At 43.5% G+C, this 20,853-nt stretch overlaps 1 protein-coding gene across 2 annotated transcripts in view; it reads left to right on the top strand.

The window, feature by feature from the left end:
- The window catches only part of OLFML2B (olfactomedin like 2B), a 56,130-nt gene extending 40,057 nt beyond the window's left edge, over nucleotides 1-16,073 (top strand). For both annotated transcript variants that reach the window (XM_036758301.1, XM_036758300.1), the window contains exons 6-8: nucleotides 186-761; nucleotides 14,417-14,593; nucleotides 15,052-16,073. In XM_036758301.1, coding sequence (XP_036614196.1) covers nucleotides 186-761; nucleotides 14,417-14,593; nucleotides 15,052-15,653 — 1,355 coding nt within the window. In that variant the 3' untranslated portion in view covers nucleotides 15,654-16,073. The remainder of the gene's footprint in view (nucleotides 1-185; nucleotides 762-14,416; nucleotides 14,594-15,051) is intronic.
- Nucleotides 16,074-20,853: the final 4,780 nt, after the last annotated feature.

The following is a 20,853-nucleotide window of genomic DNA, read 5'->3' as shown; positions in this document are numbered from 1 at the left end:
TCTTCCTATGCATTTTCTCCTCCTTTCACCGGAAATCCCCCGAACTGTTGCCATCTCCAAGCCATAGAGGCATGTTGAGAAAAGATTCCATATTATTTCCTAAGTACTTTCTGTTCTTATGATAACCCAATTACATTGATCTACTTAATATATTACAATTGAGTCTTGTGTTGTCTCTTTGGCAGAAGATGAACTTTTCAGTGGGGAGAATTCCATGGACTTGCTCATTGAAGACCAGCTCTTGAGGCATGAAGATCTGTTGACTAGCACCACCAATAGGCCAACCACAGCGGGAGGCCTGTCTACTACTCACAGTGCTGCTGTAACCACAGACTACAGCACTCAGGCTACACCTATCAAAATGGCGGCCACTTTACTCCCACCTACAACCTTTGCTGAATCTACAGTGGGAGTCACCGAGGCCCCTTTGGCCACCTCAAGCAACCAACTCCCAGTGGTGCCTACAAGTACAGAATCCCCAGATGACATCCGTAAGGTGACTGGTGAACTGACCTCCCAGGAACCAACAACCACAGTGGCACAAACCACCATCCAGGAACCAACAGCTACAGCAACCTTTACAACAGAAGCCATGGATGGAATGGCCACAGGCACTCCCATTGCCCCACTTCCTCCCACCAGTATCAGGGTTGAGACTGAGGACTCAGTTGGGATAGACATGGCTTCTGCTGGAAAAGGCACAACTCCTTCTAGTCCTACACTAAGCCCAGAGGAAGAAGATGACATTAGGAATGTGATTGGTGAGTTGTGTCTTTCTGAGCCAGGTTAATGAACTTGATGTGGGCAGAAGTTCTGCATGTTATGTAAGAGTGGGAATTAGTTTTCATTGTTCCAGAAGGCTGTTTCTATTTAATAAATAAATGAGCCTTATCACACTAAGAGTGACAAGGTAGCTGAACTTTGAAGTTAGTAAGAAGCAATTTGGGCAATAGTTCTAAATGTTCACCAGACTCTTATTCTGAGGCTTCCTGGAGTGAGTAGACAAAAACAAGCAGAAGGCCAGTCTTGGTGGTCCATGCTTATCATCCCTGGTACTGGGGCAGCTGAGTCTGGTGGATTGTTGAGATTGGGAGTTCTGAGTTGTATGGCTAAAACCATGGGGTGTCTGTACTACTGTGGTGAGCTCCTGGGATTGGAGGGCAGTATGCCAGGCTGTTTAAACATATAAGTTTCTGTGTTTTTAAGTTTAAGTATTTAAAGTTTCTAAAGTATTTAAGTTTATGTGTTTAAGTTTCTGACTCAGGTCAGAAATAAAACAGGTCAGAGCTTCAATCTGATCAATGATAAGATTGGGCCCATAAGTGATCACTTCCTTCCTGGGTGACATAGAAATGCTCAGTCTCAAAAAACAAAAACAAACAACAACAATAACAAACTTAGGCAGAAGTAAAATTCTTGGGTTAGCAGGGGTGAGAAACCTGCAGCCTCAAGGCCACATGTGGCCCTCTAGGTCCTCAAGTGCAGCCCTTTGAATCCAAACTTCACAGAACAAATCCCCTTAATAAAAGGATTCATTCCGTAAACTTGGACTCAGTCAAAAGGCCATACTCAAGATCCTAGAAGGTCACTTGTGGCCTCAAGGCCACAGGTTCCCCACCCCTGGAGGATTATAGGCTAGATCACTGTGGTTGCAGATGAAAAAAGAGCTAGGAGATACTCCTTCATGGTAGAACAGTGTGAATTCAGCTAATTGATGTGTTTGGGTAATATTCCCATCTGGGTCTCTCTGGGCTATGTGTGTATCCCCAGAGACATATTGTGTTCTGGGCCAGGCTATGAACTACCTGAGGTTTTGAGCTCATAGAACACTAAAGGGTTGGATCTTGATTATTCTGTCACAAGATCAGAGATAGCTGTGTTATTGACAAGATATAAGCCCTTTCCTATTCTCTCTGTGCCAGAGGTTTATCAGATCCTGACTACAGGAATGTTGGATTAAAATTCTCTAAACCTTAGTATGTAGAAGCTGGAGGAATCTTTTCTTATGTAGAGGCTGGCAACTATGTGCAATGCCAGCAATCCTACTAGGTTTCTAGAATTCCACCTAGTCCCTTGTTCTTACTAAGGAATAATACCCTCTTCCTCCCTGTAATGCAACATAGACAAGCTAGGACTTAAAAGTAGAATTTTGCTAGTAGATAATAAAGGGTGGACATAATAGAAAACAGATTATGGTATGAGTTTAAACAAAGTCAGAGAATAGTAGCTCCCAAACCCTATTCATATCCTGTCTCATCCCTCTAGATGTTTAGAAAGTTGATTTTCCCCTTCCCCAAATATTCAGAATGTTGGTGGCAAATGGGTAAAAGGTTGCTAGGTAGTAACCCTCTTAGGGGGTTCAAGTGATGATATCACAATGCCAACCTGGAGTCCTCTTGTTGGTGTTAGGCTTCTCCATTGCTGCCATACTGTGTCTCTGAGATTCAGGGTCCCCACACTATCTTTCTAAGGTATGCAACACCCTGACATTGCTACCATTAACAAGATTTTCTGACATTGATTCCAATTAATGAGGTATAGCCTTGCAGGGGTTTTAACGTCTCTGTCTTCACTGTCCTAAAACCTGAAACTGCTGTCTTCAGAGGCAGACTACTTCTTGGAAATTGTTAAATATACAGATATTTTCCAGACACCATCATTCAGTAACATTATATACCTCCTACTTCGGTGTACAGGGCCAGAAGTGTGATTCTGGCTTTGAGGGATGTCGCAAATGAGATCTTGATGATGTGGACTCAAAACATTAAATAAATAAACAGAAAATTGGGGGGATTCTCCCCCCCCCACCCTGGGTTATCTGGTTTGTTGTAGGAAACTTTGGAAAGTATTTTTTTGAGTAATCATTCAGAAACACTCATCTCAGACAGATGTTTCCCACATACTGATGTTGGGTGTTGATGGATTTTTATCATCTTAATTCAACAAAACATTTGTTAAACCCTTGGTATATGAAGAATAGAAGGCAAAGTGAGATAGTGGGTAGGGGGCTGACTTTGGAGTCAGGAGGACATAGGCACCAGTCTCATCTCTGACATACACTGGTTGTGTTAAGTGGATATGGGCAAATCTCTCAATGACCCAGGCAGTTTTCCAAGGTCATGTTACAGATGAGTTGTCAGTCTGCATCAACAGAGGGAGTTTCAACACCAGAATTTCCCACATTAATAATATTACAGATACAGGCCAAAAGAAAACTATGTGAGATGCTGTGCCAAGGGATAAAAGACGAAAAGACTAACAAGACATGGTCCCTGCCCTTTCCAAGTTTATAGAGAGATAAGGGGGGGAGAGAAGGGGGAAATAAAACACTTATGCAGGCAAGTGTAACACAAAATAACACTTATTACATAGGAGAGAAATACAAAGTGCTATGAGGAACCCAAAGAGGAAGAACACTCTTCTAGCTGTCAGGATCAATGGAAGCTTCAGGGAGGAGGTGACATTTCAGCTGAATAACATTAGGTGATGGTGTGAGCAAAAGCAGAAAAAGATGGGACAGATTGAATGTGAGGGCATCCCAGCGTTAGGTGATGGTGTGAGCAAAAGCAGAGAAAGATGGTACAGATTCAGGCAACAGTGAGTATGCTAGTTTGGGAGAAGTGTAGAGCATTAGAAAAGTAAAGGGAGATAAGATTGGAGAGCTATGTTGGAACCGTGTTGTAAAAGGTCTTGAATGTCAAACTCTGGAATTAAGTATTTAGACAGTTGGCAATGGGGATTTGTGGAAGGATTTTAAGCTAAGAAGTGACATGATGTAGTTGCCTAGACTTTAGGAAGCTTAATTTGGCAGCTGTGTGAAGTATGAATTAAAAGAGGGAGAAATTAGAGGCAAAGAGACCAGAGAGAAAGTAACTGAAGTCGTTTAGGTGAGAGACAGTAAGGGTCTGGTCTGGGATGGTGGCAATGAAGATGGAAAGAAAGGGACAGATGGGAGCTAGAACTGATAGGATTCAAAAGTTGTTTGGATAGGGTAATAGACTGAGGAAGATTACTCTGAGGTATTGGGCCTGGTCAACAAGGTTATGTTAAATTACTAGCAAAAAGAAAGATAATCCTCCCTCAAGAAGCTTATATTCTAATGGGAGAAGACCACACACAGAAGGAGAGCAGAAAAGGTGGAGGGCATAGAGGAAGTGGGAAGGAACCCACGGTGGGAACAAAGTGGAAAAGTTATCGAAAGAGTCAGGAATTGAGCTGGGTTAGAGGTGAACTTGGCTGGTAGGATGAATGGTAGTGCTGTTAACTGTAATAGGAAAGTCAGAAGGAAGAGCAAGTTTCAGAGGAGGAGTTGGTATGGCAGGAGAAAGATGCTAAGTTCCATTTTGAACATGCTGAGCTTGAGGCACTGGCCGAGTATCTAGGTAAAAATATCTAACAGACAACTGGAAATGTGAATCACGAAGCTCAGAGGAGGGAGAGGTCGGGGGAAAGAGTCATTTGGAAAGTGGTAGTCCTTGACCTGTGGTGTCTTCATTTACTTCCCTGTAATCATTCATTCATTCATTTGTTCGTTCGTTCATTCCACAAGTATTTCTCTTGCACCTACCAGCATTGGGGATAGAAAGACAAAAAAGTTCATGCCTTCTAGGAGCTTACATTCTATTGAGGGGAATGAGGAGAGAGGTAGGTAAATGAATGTATCTAAATAAATAAATATGTACAAAGTGAACGCGTGCGTCCAGATAAACAACCATATCCAAAGTGAACACATGTATCCAGATAATTAACTATATACAAAGTGAATACACATATCCAAATAAATAACTATATACAAAGTGAATACACGTACCCAAATCAATAAATATATTCAAAGTGAACGCATGTATCCAGATAAAGAACTACATACAAAGTGAACACGTATATCCAGATAAATGAATACATACAAAGTGAACACACGTATCCAGATAAATGAATATATCCAAAGTGAACACACGTATCCAGATAAATGAATATATACAAAGTGAACACACGTGTCCAGATAAATGAATATATCCAAAGTGAACACACGTGTCCAGATAAATGAATATATACAAAGTGAACACGTGTATCCAAACACACGTATCCAGATAAATGAATATATACAAAGTGAACACATGTATCCAGATAACTATATACAAAGTAAACACATGTATCCAGATAAATGAACATATACAAAGTAATGTCAGGTGAGGGGAGGGCATTCAAACAACTGAGGGATCCAGAAAGGCTTCAGGGGATGGCAGTGGTGGTGCTTAAGCTGAGTCCCGTTAGAGATTCTACAAGGCAGAGGTGAGACACGAGACAATTCTAGGCACGGGTGCCATTGTGTAAGCTGAACACAGTCATGGGACCTTAAATCCTGTCACTGTTATGTACTTCCTGTGACTGTGCCCTCGAGGAGCACGCAGGCTAACAGAAGACAAACACATCATGCAAACAATCACATACAAACTAGATAAATACAGGGAAATTTGGAGGTTATCCCAGAGGAAAGGCACTTAGTTAAGGAGGACCAGGAAAGGCTTATGGTACAAGGTGGAATTTTAGTTGAGACTTGAAGGAACCAGAAGGCAGAGATGGGAAAGGAGAGAATTCCAGGCAGAGAGGGACAATGAAAAGTCTGGGAGCTGGGAGATGGAGTGTCTTGTGTGACAAACAGCAATTTTAACCCAAGAATAATCAATCTACTGTTTTGCTTGGCAGTTAAAAATGAGATGATCTGAACAGATCCCGGCTCTAACATCTGGTGATACTGCAGCTAAACTATTGAGCATGAGCCTTGACATTTTAGGACAATTAAGAATGTGTTTTTAAATGGGTCTGCTTTTAAATGGAGACACCTTATTCCAGGGATTTTAAACGTGGCTTTGTGACACTCCAGGCTCTCTCTAGTCATTCCTTTCCCTCCTCCCCCTCGATATGACAAACCTCCCAAAATAAAATAACTTTTTGCTAACTTTAGCAGCAAACATAAATTTGCACCAGAGGGTACTTTAGTCAAACAAACAATGACAGACTGGAGAAGCCATGAAAGGGTGGGAATCATCGCCTAGTTCTTACTTTGCTCTGACAACTGCCGGCAGCCCCAAACTTGGATGTGATCTGGGATGGGAATGCAGTATGCAGTCAAATCTCCCTGCCTGCCACGTGGTCAATGCCTTTGCAGTTTCTTAGACATACAAATGCTATTTTGCAGAGAGTGAGGGTGAATGGGGTTGAAGAGGAAGGATGCTTAGGGTTAAGATAACAGACTGTGCCTACCTAGTATTTGAGTTTAGTGAAGACATTTTGTTTGTCCTTAAAGAGTATAAACTTAACAGGCCCCACCTTTCCACTTTCTCTTACTAGATTGGAAGGCAGGCTGCCCTGGAGGGGGTTGTGATAGACAAGCATCCAAGTCTTCCCCTGTGCCCAGGTACCCCAGCCTGCAATTGGTGGAGGGAAGTGATACTACCACTTGCTTTGTACAGTGCCTTAGAAAACAGTAACAACGGAAAAAAAGCTGGGCCCCAAAATTTACCCTATCACCTTCCTTGAGTAACTCAATATTCAGCAATCTCTAGTCCACTCCCCCCACCCCCACACCGAATTCCATGAACACATCCCAATCTCAGCTACTGTCCGAGCTCAGTTTCAAACCCTAAAGCCAGCTCTTTGAAAACTCCTGGAAATTCAGACATCATGTAACCTAAATTTCTATAGCCTTAGAATTTAGAATATTGGGGCAGCTAAGTGGCACAGTGGATAGAGCACCAGTCCTAGGGTCAGGAGGACCTAAGTTCGAATTCAGCCTCAGACACTTACTGGCTGTGTGACGCTGGGCATATCACTTAACTCTTATTGCCTCCAAAAAAGGAAGGAAGGAAGGAAGGAAGGAAGGAAGGAAGGAAGGAAGGAAGGAAGGAAGGAAGGAAGGAAGGAAGGAAGGAAGAAACTAGACCATTGAGCTGAGATTAATAGAAATAAATTAATAAACAAATAGACAAATGAACAGATGAATGGCTAGGTTAAAAAAATACTGATGATCCTCACCTAAGAGATACTGAACTAGCTTGGTTTATTGGGATTCTGAGTCAGAAGACCTGGATGCTAATCCTGCTTTTGCCATTAACTACCTGTGTAATCCTGGAGACATAACAATTTCTGGGCCTCAGCTTTCTTGTCTGTGAAATAAGGAGATTGGAATAGATCATTTTAAAAGGCTCTTCCAGCCCCCAAATTCTGTGGTTTTGGTTTACTAGTAGAAAATAGTCTTTTCCTAGAGCTCTGAAATATTTGGCCCAGTGAATCAGTGAAGTAAAAATTAGTTTGATTCTGCCCTGAAACAACCTTTAAGAAGTGTCATCCTTTGTTTCTGTGCATGAACCCAAAATATTTTCTTCCTTTTTGGTTCCCTTGAAGATAAAAGGATGTTCTCTTCACTTTCCCAAAATGCCATTGGTTTGCTGCCAAGGACAAGAACATTGGAATGGCCCTCATTTTTCACTTTCTGGCAGGACTATCTGGGCTCCAAAGTGTTATGTTGATTCCAGTTTAGCCTAGCTTCAAACTTGAAAACAACTGACCTTCCAGCTGTCTACCAAACTTGTTCACCAAGGGGACCAGCAAATACTAGGACCTGAAGGGGGAAGTGGGAGATGGCAGTAGCTGATGGTCAGAGGAGCAGCAGGAAACCAGCACTGCCTAGAGCTGGGCTTGTGGCTCCTCTCCAGCTGTGTCAAGAAAGACAGCTCTGGGCTTGAGAGAAGAGAAAAAGAAGATTGGCTTTATGGTCCTTGTTAGTGATAAGAGGCAATCCCCATTTGTGATCTGGATGCTCTACTTTCTGGGTCATTTATACGGAACATATTACAATGTCAGAAAGGGCAAGGCAGCAAAGCTACGGGAACAAGGAAGCAGTAAATGCTGCCAATAGACCTCACCTTAGCTTCTTTCCTGCTCTGAGGTTATCTAAATGGCAATGGATAAGAAGCAGGGAAACCCAGCACCTTACGGCTGGTTTTCCTAAATTAGCCCATTTCACAGAGATGCAGAACTAAGTGCTGTGACAGAAGGGTGAATGAGACTGGGTAAGGAGGCATCTTCTAGGTGGTCTGGGGTCCCCAGTATGTCAGTGTGGGCTTCCCTTGCTCCAGTGTTTCCGGAGGGAAGACTTCTATGTTGAGCTACCCTTAAGGCTGCTCAGAGTTGTACCCCAAGGGATTGGGTGATAAAACTGTTACAAGGCCAACAACAGCTGTGACCTAGATAATATCATTTGAGATTTTCCTTATGCTTTTGACTGCATTTCTAACAGAAGTCATGGGACCCTGCCAGGGAGAAGGATTCATTAAGCAAGTCCTTCATGTGGAGAGCGATGTGGAAAGTCTGCCCAGGTCATCCCAGGGAGCCACAACTCAGAGCTCCCTCAAAGTTTCTTGTTGCCAAATCCAGTGAACTTTTCTCAAGTTCTTGATTTCTCTGCAGCACCTAATACTATTGACTGCTTGGATACCCTTTTCCGCCTTCTGGGTTTTTATATTTCTCTCTCCTGGTTCTCCTCTTGTCTCCACTCTCCTTTTTAGTCCTTTTTGCTGATTTATTGCCAGTGTCATGCCCCTTAGCCATGGGTATACTCCAAGGTTCTGTCCTGGGTCATCTTCTCTTCTCTCTCTCAGTTGGTGACCTGATTGCCCTTTCCTACCATGAATGGAATTATCTCATCTATGCAGATGACTCTCAAATCTTTTTAGCTACCATTTCTCTCCTGAGTTCCAGCCCCACATCATCAACAAAATGCCTATTGGACACTTCAAACAGGGTGCTCTGCAGATATCCCAATATGTCCAAAACAGAGCTCATCATGTCCCCCTGCCCCCCGCCCAAACCGACTCTTTCTTTGAACTTCCATATTTCTGTCCAAGGCATTGCCATATTGCCAGTTTCCTAGGTTTACAACTTTGGCATGACTTCTCTTTCTCTCTCATCCCATCTTTCCAAGAAGTTGCCAAATCTTGTCATTCCTACCTCTGTAATCCCTGCTGTATTCCCCTCTTCTCTCTACTCACGCAAACTACCATCCTAGTTTAGTTCATCATCTCCTGAGCTTCCTTGCTGAGGTCTCTCCTCACTCTGGTCCATCCTACACAGAGCTGCCAGGTTTGACCATGCTACTTCCCCAATAAGTAAATGCCAATAGCTCCCTGTTACCTAGATTATAAAATATCAACTCCTCTGATTGGCATTTAAAACCATTAACAAGCTGGCCCCAAACTACCTCTCCAACCTTATTACCCATTTACTTCTCTATCCCCATTCTATGGTCCAGGCAAATTGGCATCCTTGTGATTCTTTACACATGACACTAGATCTCCTGACTCTTTGCCCTTGCATTAAGCTTGGAATGCATTCCCTTCTCACTGTCACCTCCATCGTTTACTTCATGATTCAGCTGAAGCACCGTCTTGTAGAGGGAACCCTCCTACCATCTTCCCAACTCCAAAGTGCCCTCTCTCCCAAAATTACCATGTGTTTGTGTATAGTCTATGTATACTTATCTGGGTGTATATTATTTCTCCTCCTCCCCAACCTCAATCCCACCCCTGGGAGAATATAAGTTCTGTGAGTTCAAGAACTTTATTTTTTTAACTAATTTTTTTCATTAAATGAAAATTTGCTGTTTCTCACTTCCACCTCCCTCCCTCTGCCCCCATTGAGAAAACAAGAAAAACAAAGCCCTTTCCAAACATATATAGTCAAGCAAAATAAATTCCCACATTGACTCAGTCCAAAAAGATATGTCTCAGTCTAGCTCAGTGACTTTTCTCCCTTTGTTTTTGCATCCCCACCACCTGGCCTAGTGCCTGGCATATAGCAGTTGGTTAATAAATGCTTGACTGACTGGAACAGATGAAGAAACTCCTAGAGGCATTCTGGGACCATAGGGCCACCCTTCCTTCTAAACCGTGAACACTGGGAGAGAAGAAAGCGGTGGATATTCCTTTGCTTGGGCATGGATGAGGAGGCCTGTGCATCCCTGGCACAGAGACTGGGCAGAGCTTTGAGGGGTGTGGGGATGGTGTGCAAACATTGCAAAGTTTGAGCAAATTGTTGATTGGCAGCAAAGACCCTTCCAAGTGCCAGAGAGTGAGATATTTTCCATCAAACTCTGAAGCCTATGTCTAGCCAGGGACTCAATTTTATTGTTACAATGGATGAGCTCAGTTGTAAGAGAATGAGTTGCTGGCCTTTGTACGAATCCCCTGCCTAGTTCCTGTTTATTTCTAAAAGGCAGAATCACAACTGCCTTAGCCTGACTTGGACCTGACAAACCTCCCACAGAGTTGTTTACACACTGGGCTTTGCACATAGCTACTGAGCCTGGTTGGAAAAAACATGGAGGTTAAAGTAGGGGTGGGGGGATGAAGGAGGGAGCCAGAAGGTGCGGTTTGACAGCGTGCCGTCCAGTCAACAACAAGTATTTATTAAGCACCTACTATGTCAGGCACTGTGCTAAGTACTGGGATTACAAAGAAGGGCAAAAGACAGTCCAGGCCTTCAAGAAGCTTACAATCTAATGAAGGAAACAACATCCAAAGGATAACATATAAACAAGATAAATGCAGGAAACTGGAGTTAATCCACAGAGGGAAGGCAACCTCCAGAAAGGCTTCTTGTAGAAGGTGGGGTTTTAGGTGAGACTGAAAGGGAGCCACAATGCTAAGAGTCAGACACAAGGAGGGAGGAAATTCCATGTCTGGGGGACAGCCAGTAGCTGATAAAGTGCAGGATTTGGGGTCAGAAAGACGTCATTCAAATCCTACCTCTGACATTTCCTAAGTGTATGACCTTGGACAAGTCACTTAACCTCCATTTCTTCATCTGTAAAGAGTGAGGAGATAAAAAAAAGTTTGGTTGTTATGAGGCTCAAATAAGATAATGAATGGATGTAAACATTTTTATACAGGGTTTTCCAAAGGTCTTGATGCAGCTTTAATCTTTAATAGCTTTCCAAATGCTTGGGAAACATTAATAGCTTAAAACTGGCCTAACCCTAGAGGGCTACTCCTGCTGTTGGTCCTGGCTCTACAAGCACCAGGCTTGGGAAAGAGGCTGACAGGACTGCAGGCCTGGCGATCATAGAGCTGGAATGGAAAGAAGGCTAGCCTCCAAGCTGCTCCACACCCCCAGGGTGGATGGGGATGGCCAGCTTTGCACAATTGGGCTTTCGGGGCCTGGAATTTAAAGTGACTTGCTGGGGACCATAGAGTGCCCCGAAGGAACACATCACGCGGCTCTGCCATGGCTGACCTGATACTACCGGGTCACTTTTGTCACAGACAAGCACACCTTCGGGCCGTTCTTTTCATCTCCAGGATGTTAGGGGAGGCCGGGGCTGCCAGTGTTGCGTCTCTGGAAAGAACATCTAAGCTGGGGACAAAAGATTTTGCTACAGGCCTGTAGAAGATGTGGCTATTAAGTCTTGGGCCTATTTTTTATCTTCACCAAAGATAGCAAGACAGGACTATTCAAAAGAGCATTAACCCTTCCTAAGCACTGGAAGGGAGGAAACAAGCATTTACTAATCACCTACTGTGTGATCAGCTCTGTGCTGATCATTGACCCTTACAACCACGGTATGAGGTAGGTGCTATTTTATCCTCTTTGTATAGTTGAGGAATCTGAAGTTGACAGATGTTAAGTGACTTGCGCAGGGTCACACAGCTAATAAGCGTCTAAGGCAGGATTTGAATTCAAGTCTTTCTGACGCCAGGTCCAGTTACATCTACATTGGAAGACCACCATGTAAGCTTGGGCAGCTAAACATTGATTCCAGCAAGGCTGCCCTTACTTAGAGGTAGTAGGTGGCACACTGGATAGAGCACTGGACCTGGAGTCAGAATGTCCTGAGTTCAAATCTTACCTTAGACACTTAGCTGTGTGACCCTGGGCAAGTCACTTAACCTCTGTCTGCCTCAGTTTCCTATCTCTAAAATGTCAATAATAATATTATCTAACCCCTAGGATTATTGTTAGGATCAACTGAGATAGTATTTGTAGACCACTTTGCAAACCTTGCTAGCTCTTATTATTAGACTGTGTTTGGAGCTCCTTCTGAAATGATTCATCATGGGATCATAGATTTCGAGCTGGGAGGGACATTAAGGATCATCTTGTCCAAGCGCTCTATTTTACAGATGAGGATGCTGAGGCCCAGACAGGGGTCATGATTTGCTTGAGGCCACATCGATAGTGAGTGACAGGGGTGCTTGGGTCCTCAGGCTCCAAAGCTAGCACCATCACCACGGGGTCACGCTGCCTCCAGTCACCCCTCACTGGGGACCCTGAACTGGTTTTGCCAATAGGATCACTGACGCATTTCACTAGACTTGGCTCTGAATGGCTTTGGACTCTTTGTAAAAATCAGATCCACCCTCAGAGCACAAATCTTTGTCTTGCTTGTGGGCATTTTGGAGAACCACCCTATAGGCTCCAAAGGAACTCTCAGATGAGTTTCCCAAAAGTTTGGATCGTTGCCCGGAAAAGAGAGTACACAGTAAAGGGGGTTACGCTCATTTGTGTAAGTAGATTGTGGCTTTTACTAAATCAATCACATGGCTTGACTTCATACAGCAAGCTGATCCTCAGACCGCCAAATGCCCACACCCAGCCCTGCCACCAGACCCACTTCAGGGCATAGCCCCTTCCTGACTCTGGCATCTGACCTTGGCTCCCACTAGGCCTTCAGCTTATCTCTGCTTCCAATTTTTCCTGGCATCTGGTCTTGCCTGGTGCCTTCACTGCCCTCGTTAACTGTCCCATTCACTCTCCCAGAACCATGTATGGAGGACAGAGAAATTGTATAGTCTCTGGGAAGCACTTTACCCTTAATTCTAATCAATAGTCGATATTGTGCCTCTCCCCCACCCCCACCCCAAACACAGCTTCTTCCTTCCAGTGACCAGCCTAGGGTTCTGCTATGAAGTGAGCACATGTGGCCGCACTGGCACAAATTTGGGGCACAATTATTTTCCTTGTCCCTCCATTAGGAGTGGCTGAGCATTTCAATGGAGGCTGCTCAAATAGATCAGTCAAGTGGTAGGATTCAATCAACACCCCGCAAATAGCTGTCTAGTCCCTGCAAATTGTTACCAGTCTACAAAGCTGTTAACACCATGTTCAAAGTGGGAATGTGTTTTGGTTGACTGTGCATTTTATTATGAGAGTTTTGTTTTTCTTTGTCTTTTCCCAGTAGGTCAGGGAAAGAAAATAAATGCTTATTAATTGAAATTGAAATTTTAAAAAACCACCAAAGGTCCTTACTTCCTAAAACTCATAAGCTTAAGTTGATCCTTTCTTCCCTCCCTTCTTCCTCTTCCCTCTCCTCCTCTTTCTCTTCCTCTTCCCTTTCCTTTTCCTCTTCCTCTTTTCCCTCCTCTCTCCTCTTCCTCCTCCTCCTTTTCTTCTTTTTTTCCCTCCTCCTCCTCTTCCCTTTCTAAGCTGAAGTGCTATGGCTGTGGAGGGCCAATCAAGTTGAAGTCACCAACATAGTTTGGTTTGGGAGACACTGGGCAAGACCAGATGTCTCTCCTCTGATAAAAGTCTGACACAGCTCCTATTGGGTAACCTTTAAATTCCTTTGAACTATCATTCAAAGCCTTCTACAAACTTGGTCCCTTACCTCACCTTTTCAACCTTGTCACATTACCCTCCTCCATGTATTCCATAGTCTGACGAAACTAGAGTATTATCTGCTCAATTTCTCCCTGTGCTTTGAAGCCCAACTCAAACGCTGCCTCCTTCATAAAGTCTTCTCCATCCACTATGTCAGAGGCCTCACATAGAATTTTCTTTTGCATGGCTGTATTACATTTACATAACAATGTGTAATGTATTCATACATATTTGTGTCTCAACCCCCATTAGAACAAATGAAAGCTGAAGACAGGGTCTGTGTCTTATCTAAGCCTAACATCTTCCCCAGGACCTAGCACTGCGCTCTGCACACAGTAGACATTTAATCAATATTTGAGGTGAATTGAAAAGTCCCTTTCAATTCTGGGATTCTGTGACTTGAGTTCTAAAAGGGCAGGAACTATGTGTCCTACAGCAACCCTGAACACAGGGTCCAGGGTTCCTGCCCAGCTGTATGAAAGGAGTAGATAAAATACCTCGAGGGAGTAGATTTCTCCCCCACCATCCACAAGTAATTCTGTCCACCATGGTCTCTAGGCAGTCCTGCACTGTTTCCAGTAGGCAACATATCCATGTTTATTAATTAGGCAATGATGGGAAGCCTCAAGGCTTTGCTCAACAGAAGCCTTGTGGAATGGTCTGCCTCATGGAATGGTCAGCCTCCTTTGTTGCTTCTGGGCTGAGTGTTCCTCAGATGAGGTCAATTCACTGTTTGCTCAAAAATCTTCTTCATCTTTCACAGGAAGGTGCAAAGACACTCTCTCCACAATCACAGGTCCCACTACTCAGAACACTTATGGGAGGAATGAAGGGGCTTGGATGAAAGATCCCCTGGCCAAGGATGAGCGAATTTATGTTACTAATTATTACTATGGCAATACTCTGGTGGAGTTTCGGAACTTGGATAACTTTAAACAAGGTATGTGCACTAGGCTGCCCTAGGTGCCACACTTGATGGAGGGCCCAGCACCCTCTTTAGTTCAGACCGTGGCTTAGTCAGAGAATAGAACATACAGAGAGGTCAGGAGGGTTCTTTAGCCTGACCACGTGGGTGAGTGTTATGGATTCCTTCAGGATTGGGGCAAGGCGAGATGTACTTTAGGTATCAGTGCCTCTCTGGGTAAGAAAGAGCTTAGGAGGGGTTGGTGACAAAGATACAAAGTTGGTATGTGCCTGGTCAGGTACTTTGGGTTCCTACATCCCTGAGAGTTGTAAGTTTCTTACCATGGTTCTGATCTAGGCTCCGCAGGAGACATGGGAGGGTAATACGGCGGGGAGGGGGAGAAGCCTTGTTTCTCCTATGTGATCATCCTTCCTCCCCTTTGACTTGATCATGTCTTTTCCTTAATAACCACCTCTTCATGCCGTCACTTACAGGTCGTTGGAGCAACTCCTACAAACTCCCATACAGCTGGATCGGCACGGGCCATGTTGTGTACAACGGGGCCTTTTACTATAATCGCGCCTTTACCCGTAATATCATCAAGTACGACTTGAAACAACGCTATGTGGCCGCGTGGGCGATGCTCCATGACGTAGCCTATGAGGAGGCCACACCATTTAGATGGCGGGGCCACTCGGACGTGGACTTCGCGGTGGATGAGAACGGTCTGTGGCTTATCTACCCAGCTCTCGATGACGAGGGCTTCAGCCAGGAGGTCATTGTCCTTAGTAAGCTCAACTCTGTGGACCTGAGCACACAGAAGGAGACCACTTGGAGGACTGGCCTCCGGCGGAACTTCTATGGGAACTGTTTTGTTATCTGTGGTGTACTCTATGCTGTGGACAGCTATAACCAGCGCAATGCCAACATCTCCTATGCCTTTGACACCCACACCAATACCCAAATAGTACCGAGATTACTCTTTGAGAACGAATATTCCTATACCACCCAGATAGACTACAACCCCAAAGATCGCCTACTCTATGCCTGGGACAATGGCCACCAAGTCACCTACCATGTGATCTTTGCCTACTGATACCTCCTCCTATGCAAGTTGGGGCAGTAAAGGGGCCACTAGCACCTTTGTGTGTGTGTTTGTGTGTACGTGTGTGTTTGTATGTGCGTGTGTGCCTTAAAGATTATTATTATTTGTACAAATTTGTGCAAAGAGTGAAATGACAGTTTGGGTCTTTTTCTTAACATGGATTGTAGATCAATCCCTACATGTGCTGGTCTCTTCTTCTATTTTTTTTTTAGTGCAAATGTGCAGTTCTATTTGACCAGTAACCACTCTTCCTCTAACCCTAACCCCTCCATCCCCCATTTCTTATTCCCAGATTGTAAAAACAGAGATTTCTTCATTAGGTGATACAACCCATCTGGATCAGGCAAGCAGAGAGGAAGAGAGAGGTTCGAGTGGAGAAAAAAAAAACTAGATATATAAAGAATGCTTTTTTTTAACCATGATGACTTAAGATTGTGTTTTAAAAAGTTTAAAAAAAATCCAACCTGCAACAAATACTTTTTTAATAAAAAAGAAATAAAAAATAAACCCCGAAATTGATTTTTTCTCTTTATGTGGCTGTAGCTGGCTGTGGATGTCTGTGCAATTGTAGATTGCCTTAGTAAGGGAAGTAGTTGTGGTTCTGCTTGATTGCCCTTTTTTGGGCAAAATCATTACCTACACATTGGATGCCTTGAGCATAACAAGAGTCTACACTGAAGATTTCTCTGTTGGGGGCCATTTGAAAAGAAATGCCAGCCCCACCCCCAGATTTTTGGTACCTTCCCCTTGGCGTTGTCTTGGTGTTACACACATGAGTTTTCTCTCTCCCTGAGATTTTGCTTTGGTAGGTACCCAGGCAAGAACTCCGCCTTTTACCTTCGGAGGAAATTGCTAGTACTGAAACAAGAAGGTTAAGGGAAACGTTTAAATAGCAGGGAAATGCTAGAGCCCCCCTTTCTCGTGCACAAAATTCTCCTTCTTAAACAGTTTTGGGGAAAACATTAGCCAGAAAAGTTGAGATTGACCTGTAACAGAGGATGGAAGGCAGAGACATAGGATGACAGGAGGCCTACTATGGGACTGCCCTACTGACCTTGCATCCTGTAGAGGAAGCAATCGGATACTCTCTGTACCCTGCCTGGTCCTCCCTGCCTCTCAAGTAGTGACTTTTCTACTGAATGCAGGATAGTATCCACTTTATTCCTCTACATTCACTGGCCAGAGCCCCATCTTATCAGCTGCTTGTTTGTACATATGGTCAAGAAATAAATACCCACGTGACTTTGCCTTGGGCCTTTTTGTCTGGTTTGGACTTGCCTGAGTGGCCAAAATAGCTATCATAACAAGTTATGTTAATATAGGAAACTTTATAGTCCCAAAGAGCTTTTCATATGTTATCTCACAACCTTTTCAATTCCACTCAACTCATTTCCAATTTAATAAGCATGTACTGAGCAACTACTATGTGCCAGCTGCTATGTTGCATGATGGGGATACAACTTAGCCTTCAAGGAGTATATGTTCTACTTGGGGAAAACAATGAGTACACAAACAAGTAAAAAATTGAATACAAAGCAATTTTTTTTGTGTGTGTGGGGGCTGCACTGGGGCTCTCCTACAGAAGGTAGCACTTTGAAGGAAGCTAGGGATTGCAAGAAGCAGGGCAGAAAAGAAGAGGGAGAGTGTTGCAGACATGGGGATGGGGGCACCTGCATAACAAGATAGAGAGGAAATGAGAGATGGAATGTCACAGAAAAGGAACAGGAATCAGGACAGTTTGGCTGAAAGACAGAGTCCATGAGGGGAAGGAATGTGTAAGCACTCTGAAAAGAGAGGTTGGAGTTTGGGAAGGCTTTCAATGACAGTGTTCCCACAATCTGCACAATTCAGGTATTAATACTTTCAATGTAGAGATGGACAAACTGGAGCTCCAAGAGGATGAATTGCCCTAACTCATACAGTTATCACATTGAACGTAGGCCTGCTGAGCTCCAAGAGAATGTGTTAGGTACTGCTGTAGGTACTTCTGAGGCATGATGGGAGCAGAGGTCTGGGTGACTAACACAGTTAGAGAATGAGGCTGGAGGTATAATTCCAGAGTGAAGGTTGCCAGTTTAGGTCCTCCTTTCCAGCCAGGATTGGGAGAGCCCAAAATTAATTCTGTCTCGGTGGCAGTTTGGTTGAGTTAGTATCAATAAAATAATGTGAGTTGATGCTGTTAATGTCTATCGAGTTTGGAAACCTTGGCAGAGACCCAGGCATCCATGGCCGGTCGACCCTCCCCTCCTGGCCTACCACTTCTTTCACCCTTACAGGCAGAGTCTCTCAAAAGGAATTGAGAAATATTTTCAGAGCTGGGCTACAGTGAGGAGGAGAAATGAAATTAAACCTTGTCAAAATCAAATGTTGCTTTTACTAGACTTTTTTAAAGAGAAAGAGAAAAGAAAACAAGTGTGAAGTTGAGGAATTGGGGACACATCAGGGCCATTCAATCCTTCTCAAATTTCCCGACCACCAGAATTTCTCCCAAGGACCCCTTTCTTTTCCTGGCTGCCTACTTCTACCTAGAGGTGGTACTTTTAGATCAAAATAAAGATGAGGAGGATCGGCAGGACACGTGTTCTACTTGCAGAGCCTAGATGAATCAGCAACACCTCTAAGTCACCAGCTCACGACTTTAGCTACCTTTAACCCCGGAAGCTTCATTCATTCATTCAACAAACATTTTATCCTCATAGGCATGTGTGTAGGTTCCAAAGACATAATGTATATAATGTACTTTTAAAATGTAACCTAAATATTAGTATTTAATTAATATTTGATGAATGAAAACTCTACATTGATCCCCAAAGAGGAAAACAAAATTAAAAGCCAAATCTGTGTCCTTGGGGGCTTGGAAGTTGTGTCGGCCTTCAGCAAATGAAGGTCACTGACCATGCTGCTTTTGACTTTAATGGAGCTATTCCCAAACAGCACCTGTGCTTTGCCTTGAGATGTCTTCCTGTACACGGAAACTCAGAGGGAAGGATCTTTACACTCACTGAGGTGGGATAGATCATGTCCTCTTGCCTATGGGGGAGAAAAGACTTGGGCCTCTGAGTGGTGGAGATGAACTGAAATTAATAGTTCCAAATGTGTCTAGAAGGAAAGTGATGTGGCCCAAATGGAGACTTCTGGATACAGCACAGGATGGTTGGCAAAGCCATATGATGATTGGGCTCTTAGGTTCAAGCTTTCAGAGTCTTTGTAGGTTTTCAAGTCCACCTCATCCCACCAGTTATAGTAGAGGGAATCTAGAATCAAAGACACCTCTGATTCCATAGATAGTAACTGACAGAGTCCAGACCCAAACCTGGGTCTCTTCACTACAAATCCTGAGTTCTTTTTCAAGGTTTGAATTTACTACTGGATCACTTGAAAATTTCTGAAGGATTGCCCAAAATCTTCTCAAGTTTCAGTAGTAATGTTGTAGAGGAAAGAATGTTAGACTCAGGATCAGGAGAAAACTAGGTTTGGATCCCACTTGTGTGATTCATCTTAATAGTTGTGTGATCATAGACAAGTCTCAACTTCTGGAAGCCTCAGTTTTCTCATCTATAAAATGGAGTTGACAAAACATGAGTGGTTTGAGTTGTTATTACCACTAAGAATTCCCTGCCAAGTCCATGAAGGTAATGAATCTAGAAGCCTAGACAGGGAGTGAACTGAGTGTGTGAGAAACTTGTTTAAAGCCAGCAGGGTGAGGAAAAGAACAAAGCATCAGTGACTAACAATTGATCTCATGAAAAGCATCAGTATGAAATGGCATTCTCTATGGCAGTGTCGTGGTAGGCACAGCCTATGCTTGCTTAGTTTGGCTGTGGACCTGGATGTAATTAACTGTTCATGGGATCAAAGATTTAGAGTTGAAAGAGACCTAAGAGGCCTAATTAAGATCCCATTAGATCTTGACCATCATTCAACATGTCAATTACCTTTCCTGGTCTTGTGTCATCTATTCAGTTGACAAACATGCCACGTGTGGACAAAGGTCCATGTCACTGATTACCAAAGACCTTACTGGCTACTCCACTAGAGACTTCTCTCCAAATTGTTATTCATTTTTCAGATGTGTCTGTCTCTTTGTGGCCCCATTTGGGGTTTTCTTGGCAAAGATACTGGAGTAGTTTGCCATTTCCTTCTCCAGTTCATTTTATAGTGGAAATGAGGCAACCAGGATTAAATGACTTGCCCATCTAGTAAGCATCTGAGGCTAGATTTAAATTCATGAAGAAGAGCCTTCCTGATATCAACCCATTAATGATTAATCTTTGAATATGGTCCTTCAACTAGTTCGCATCCATCTATTTTCATCGAAGTCCAGTGAAAGGCAAAAGTCAAGACATTATTCATCCTCTTCAAGAATGAAAAATGAACAACATCCATCTATTTTACTATCGTATACCCAACATCTCTCTATTTTAACCCCAAGAACAACAGAAGATATGAAAACTAGGGTGGTTTAAGTAACATATCAGAAACCAGACACTGCCAGGGAAACATATGCTAACCAGGCTTTTAATTGGGGGAAGGAGGGGGACTCCCAGCAGGAATCAGAGACACCAAAGGGCCATCAACAACCTGACAGGTCTCCTGAATCACTGAAACGAATATGGCTGATTGCTTTCACTGGCCTGAAGCCTACAGACAATGAGAAAAGTGTGATCCCTTATCAGGCCAGAAAGTTAATGTGAAATATGACCCTGTTGGAGTTCTGCTGAGTGTAGACAACACATTCAATAGTTATCCTATTCATTCCATCCTTTTGAGTTGCAGAATCATATTTCACTGAGACATTCTTCCCTCTGACAGTGTTCCTCCTCACTTCTAGTGTATTAAAAAATTCTCATGAAAACGAGTGTGGTAGAAAGCCTTTCCATTCTGTACCTTCCAACCATCCGTGACACCTCCTACAGTAGTGGGAATACAAGTGGGCCCTCAGTAAAGCCATACTATCCAACCATTTGTTTCAGGAGTCCCAGGGAGAGGAAGAAACACAGCCCTGAGCTGTATTGAAGAATCAATACCTTCCGCAGCAGATAGGGAGAAACATGAGTTGGAATGGATAAAGGAGACCCCCAATGAACCACGGGGCCAAAACACCTACTCATACTTCATCATGAAAACCTGCCAGAACAAGTCCAAGAAGCACCCAGGCTCCCTTTTCAATTTCTCATAGTTCTCTATAAAG

Source organism: Trichosurus vulpecula, chromosome 4 (assembly GCF_011100635.1).
Source record: "Trichosurus vulpecula isolate mTriVul1 chromosome 4, mTriVul1.pri, whole genome shotgun sequence".
Classification (NCBI taxonomy): Eukaryota; Metazoa; Chordata; class Mammalia; order Diprotodontia; family Phalangeridae; genus Trichosurus; species Trichosurus vulpecula.
The sequence above is the reverse complement of the archived record's forward strand: the minus strand, read 5'-3'. Positions and strand labels throughout refer to the sequence as shown.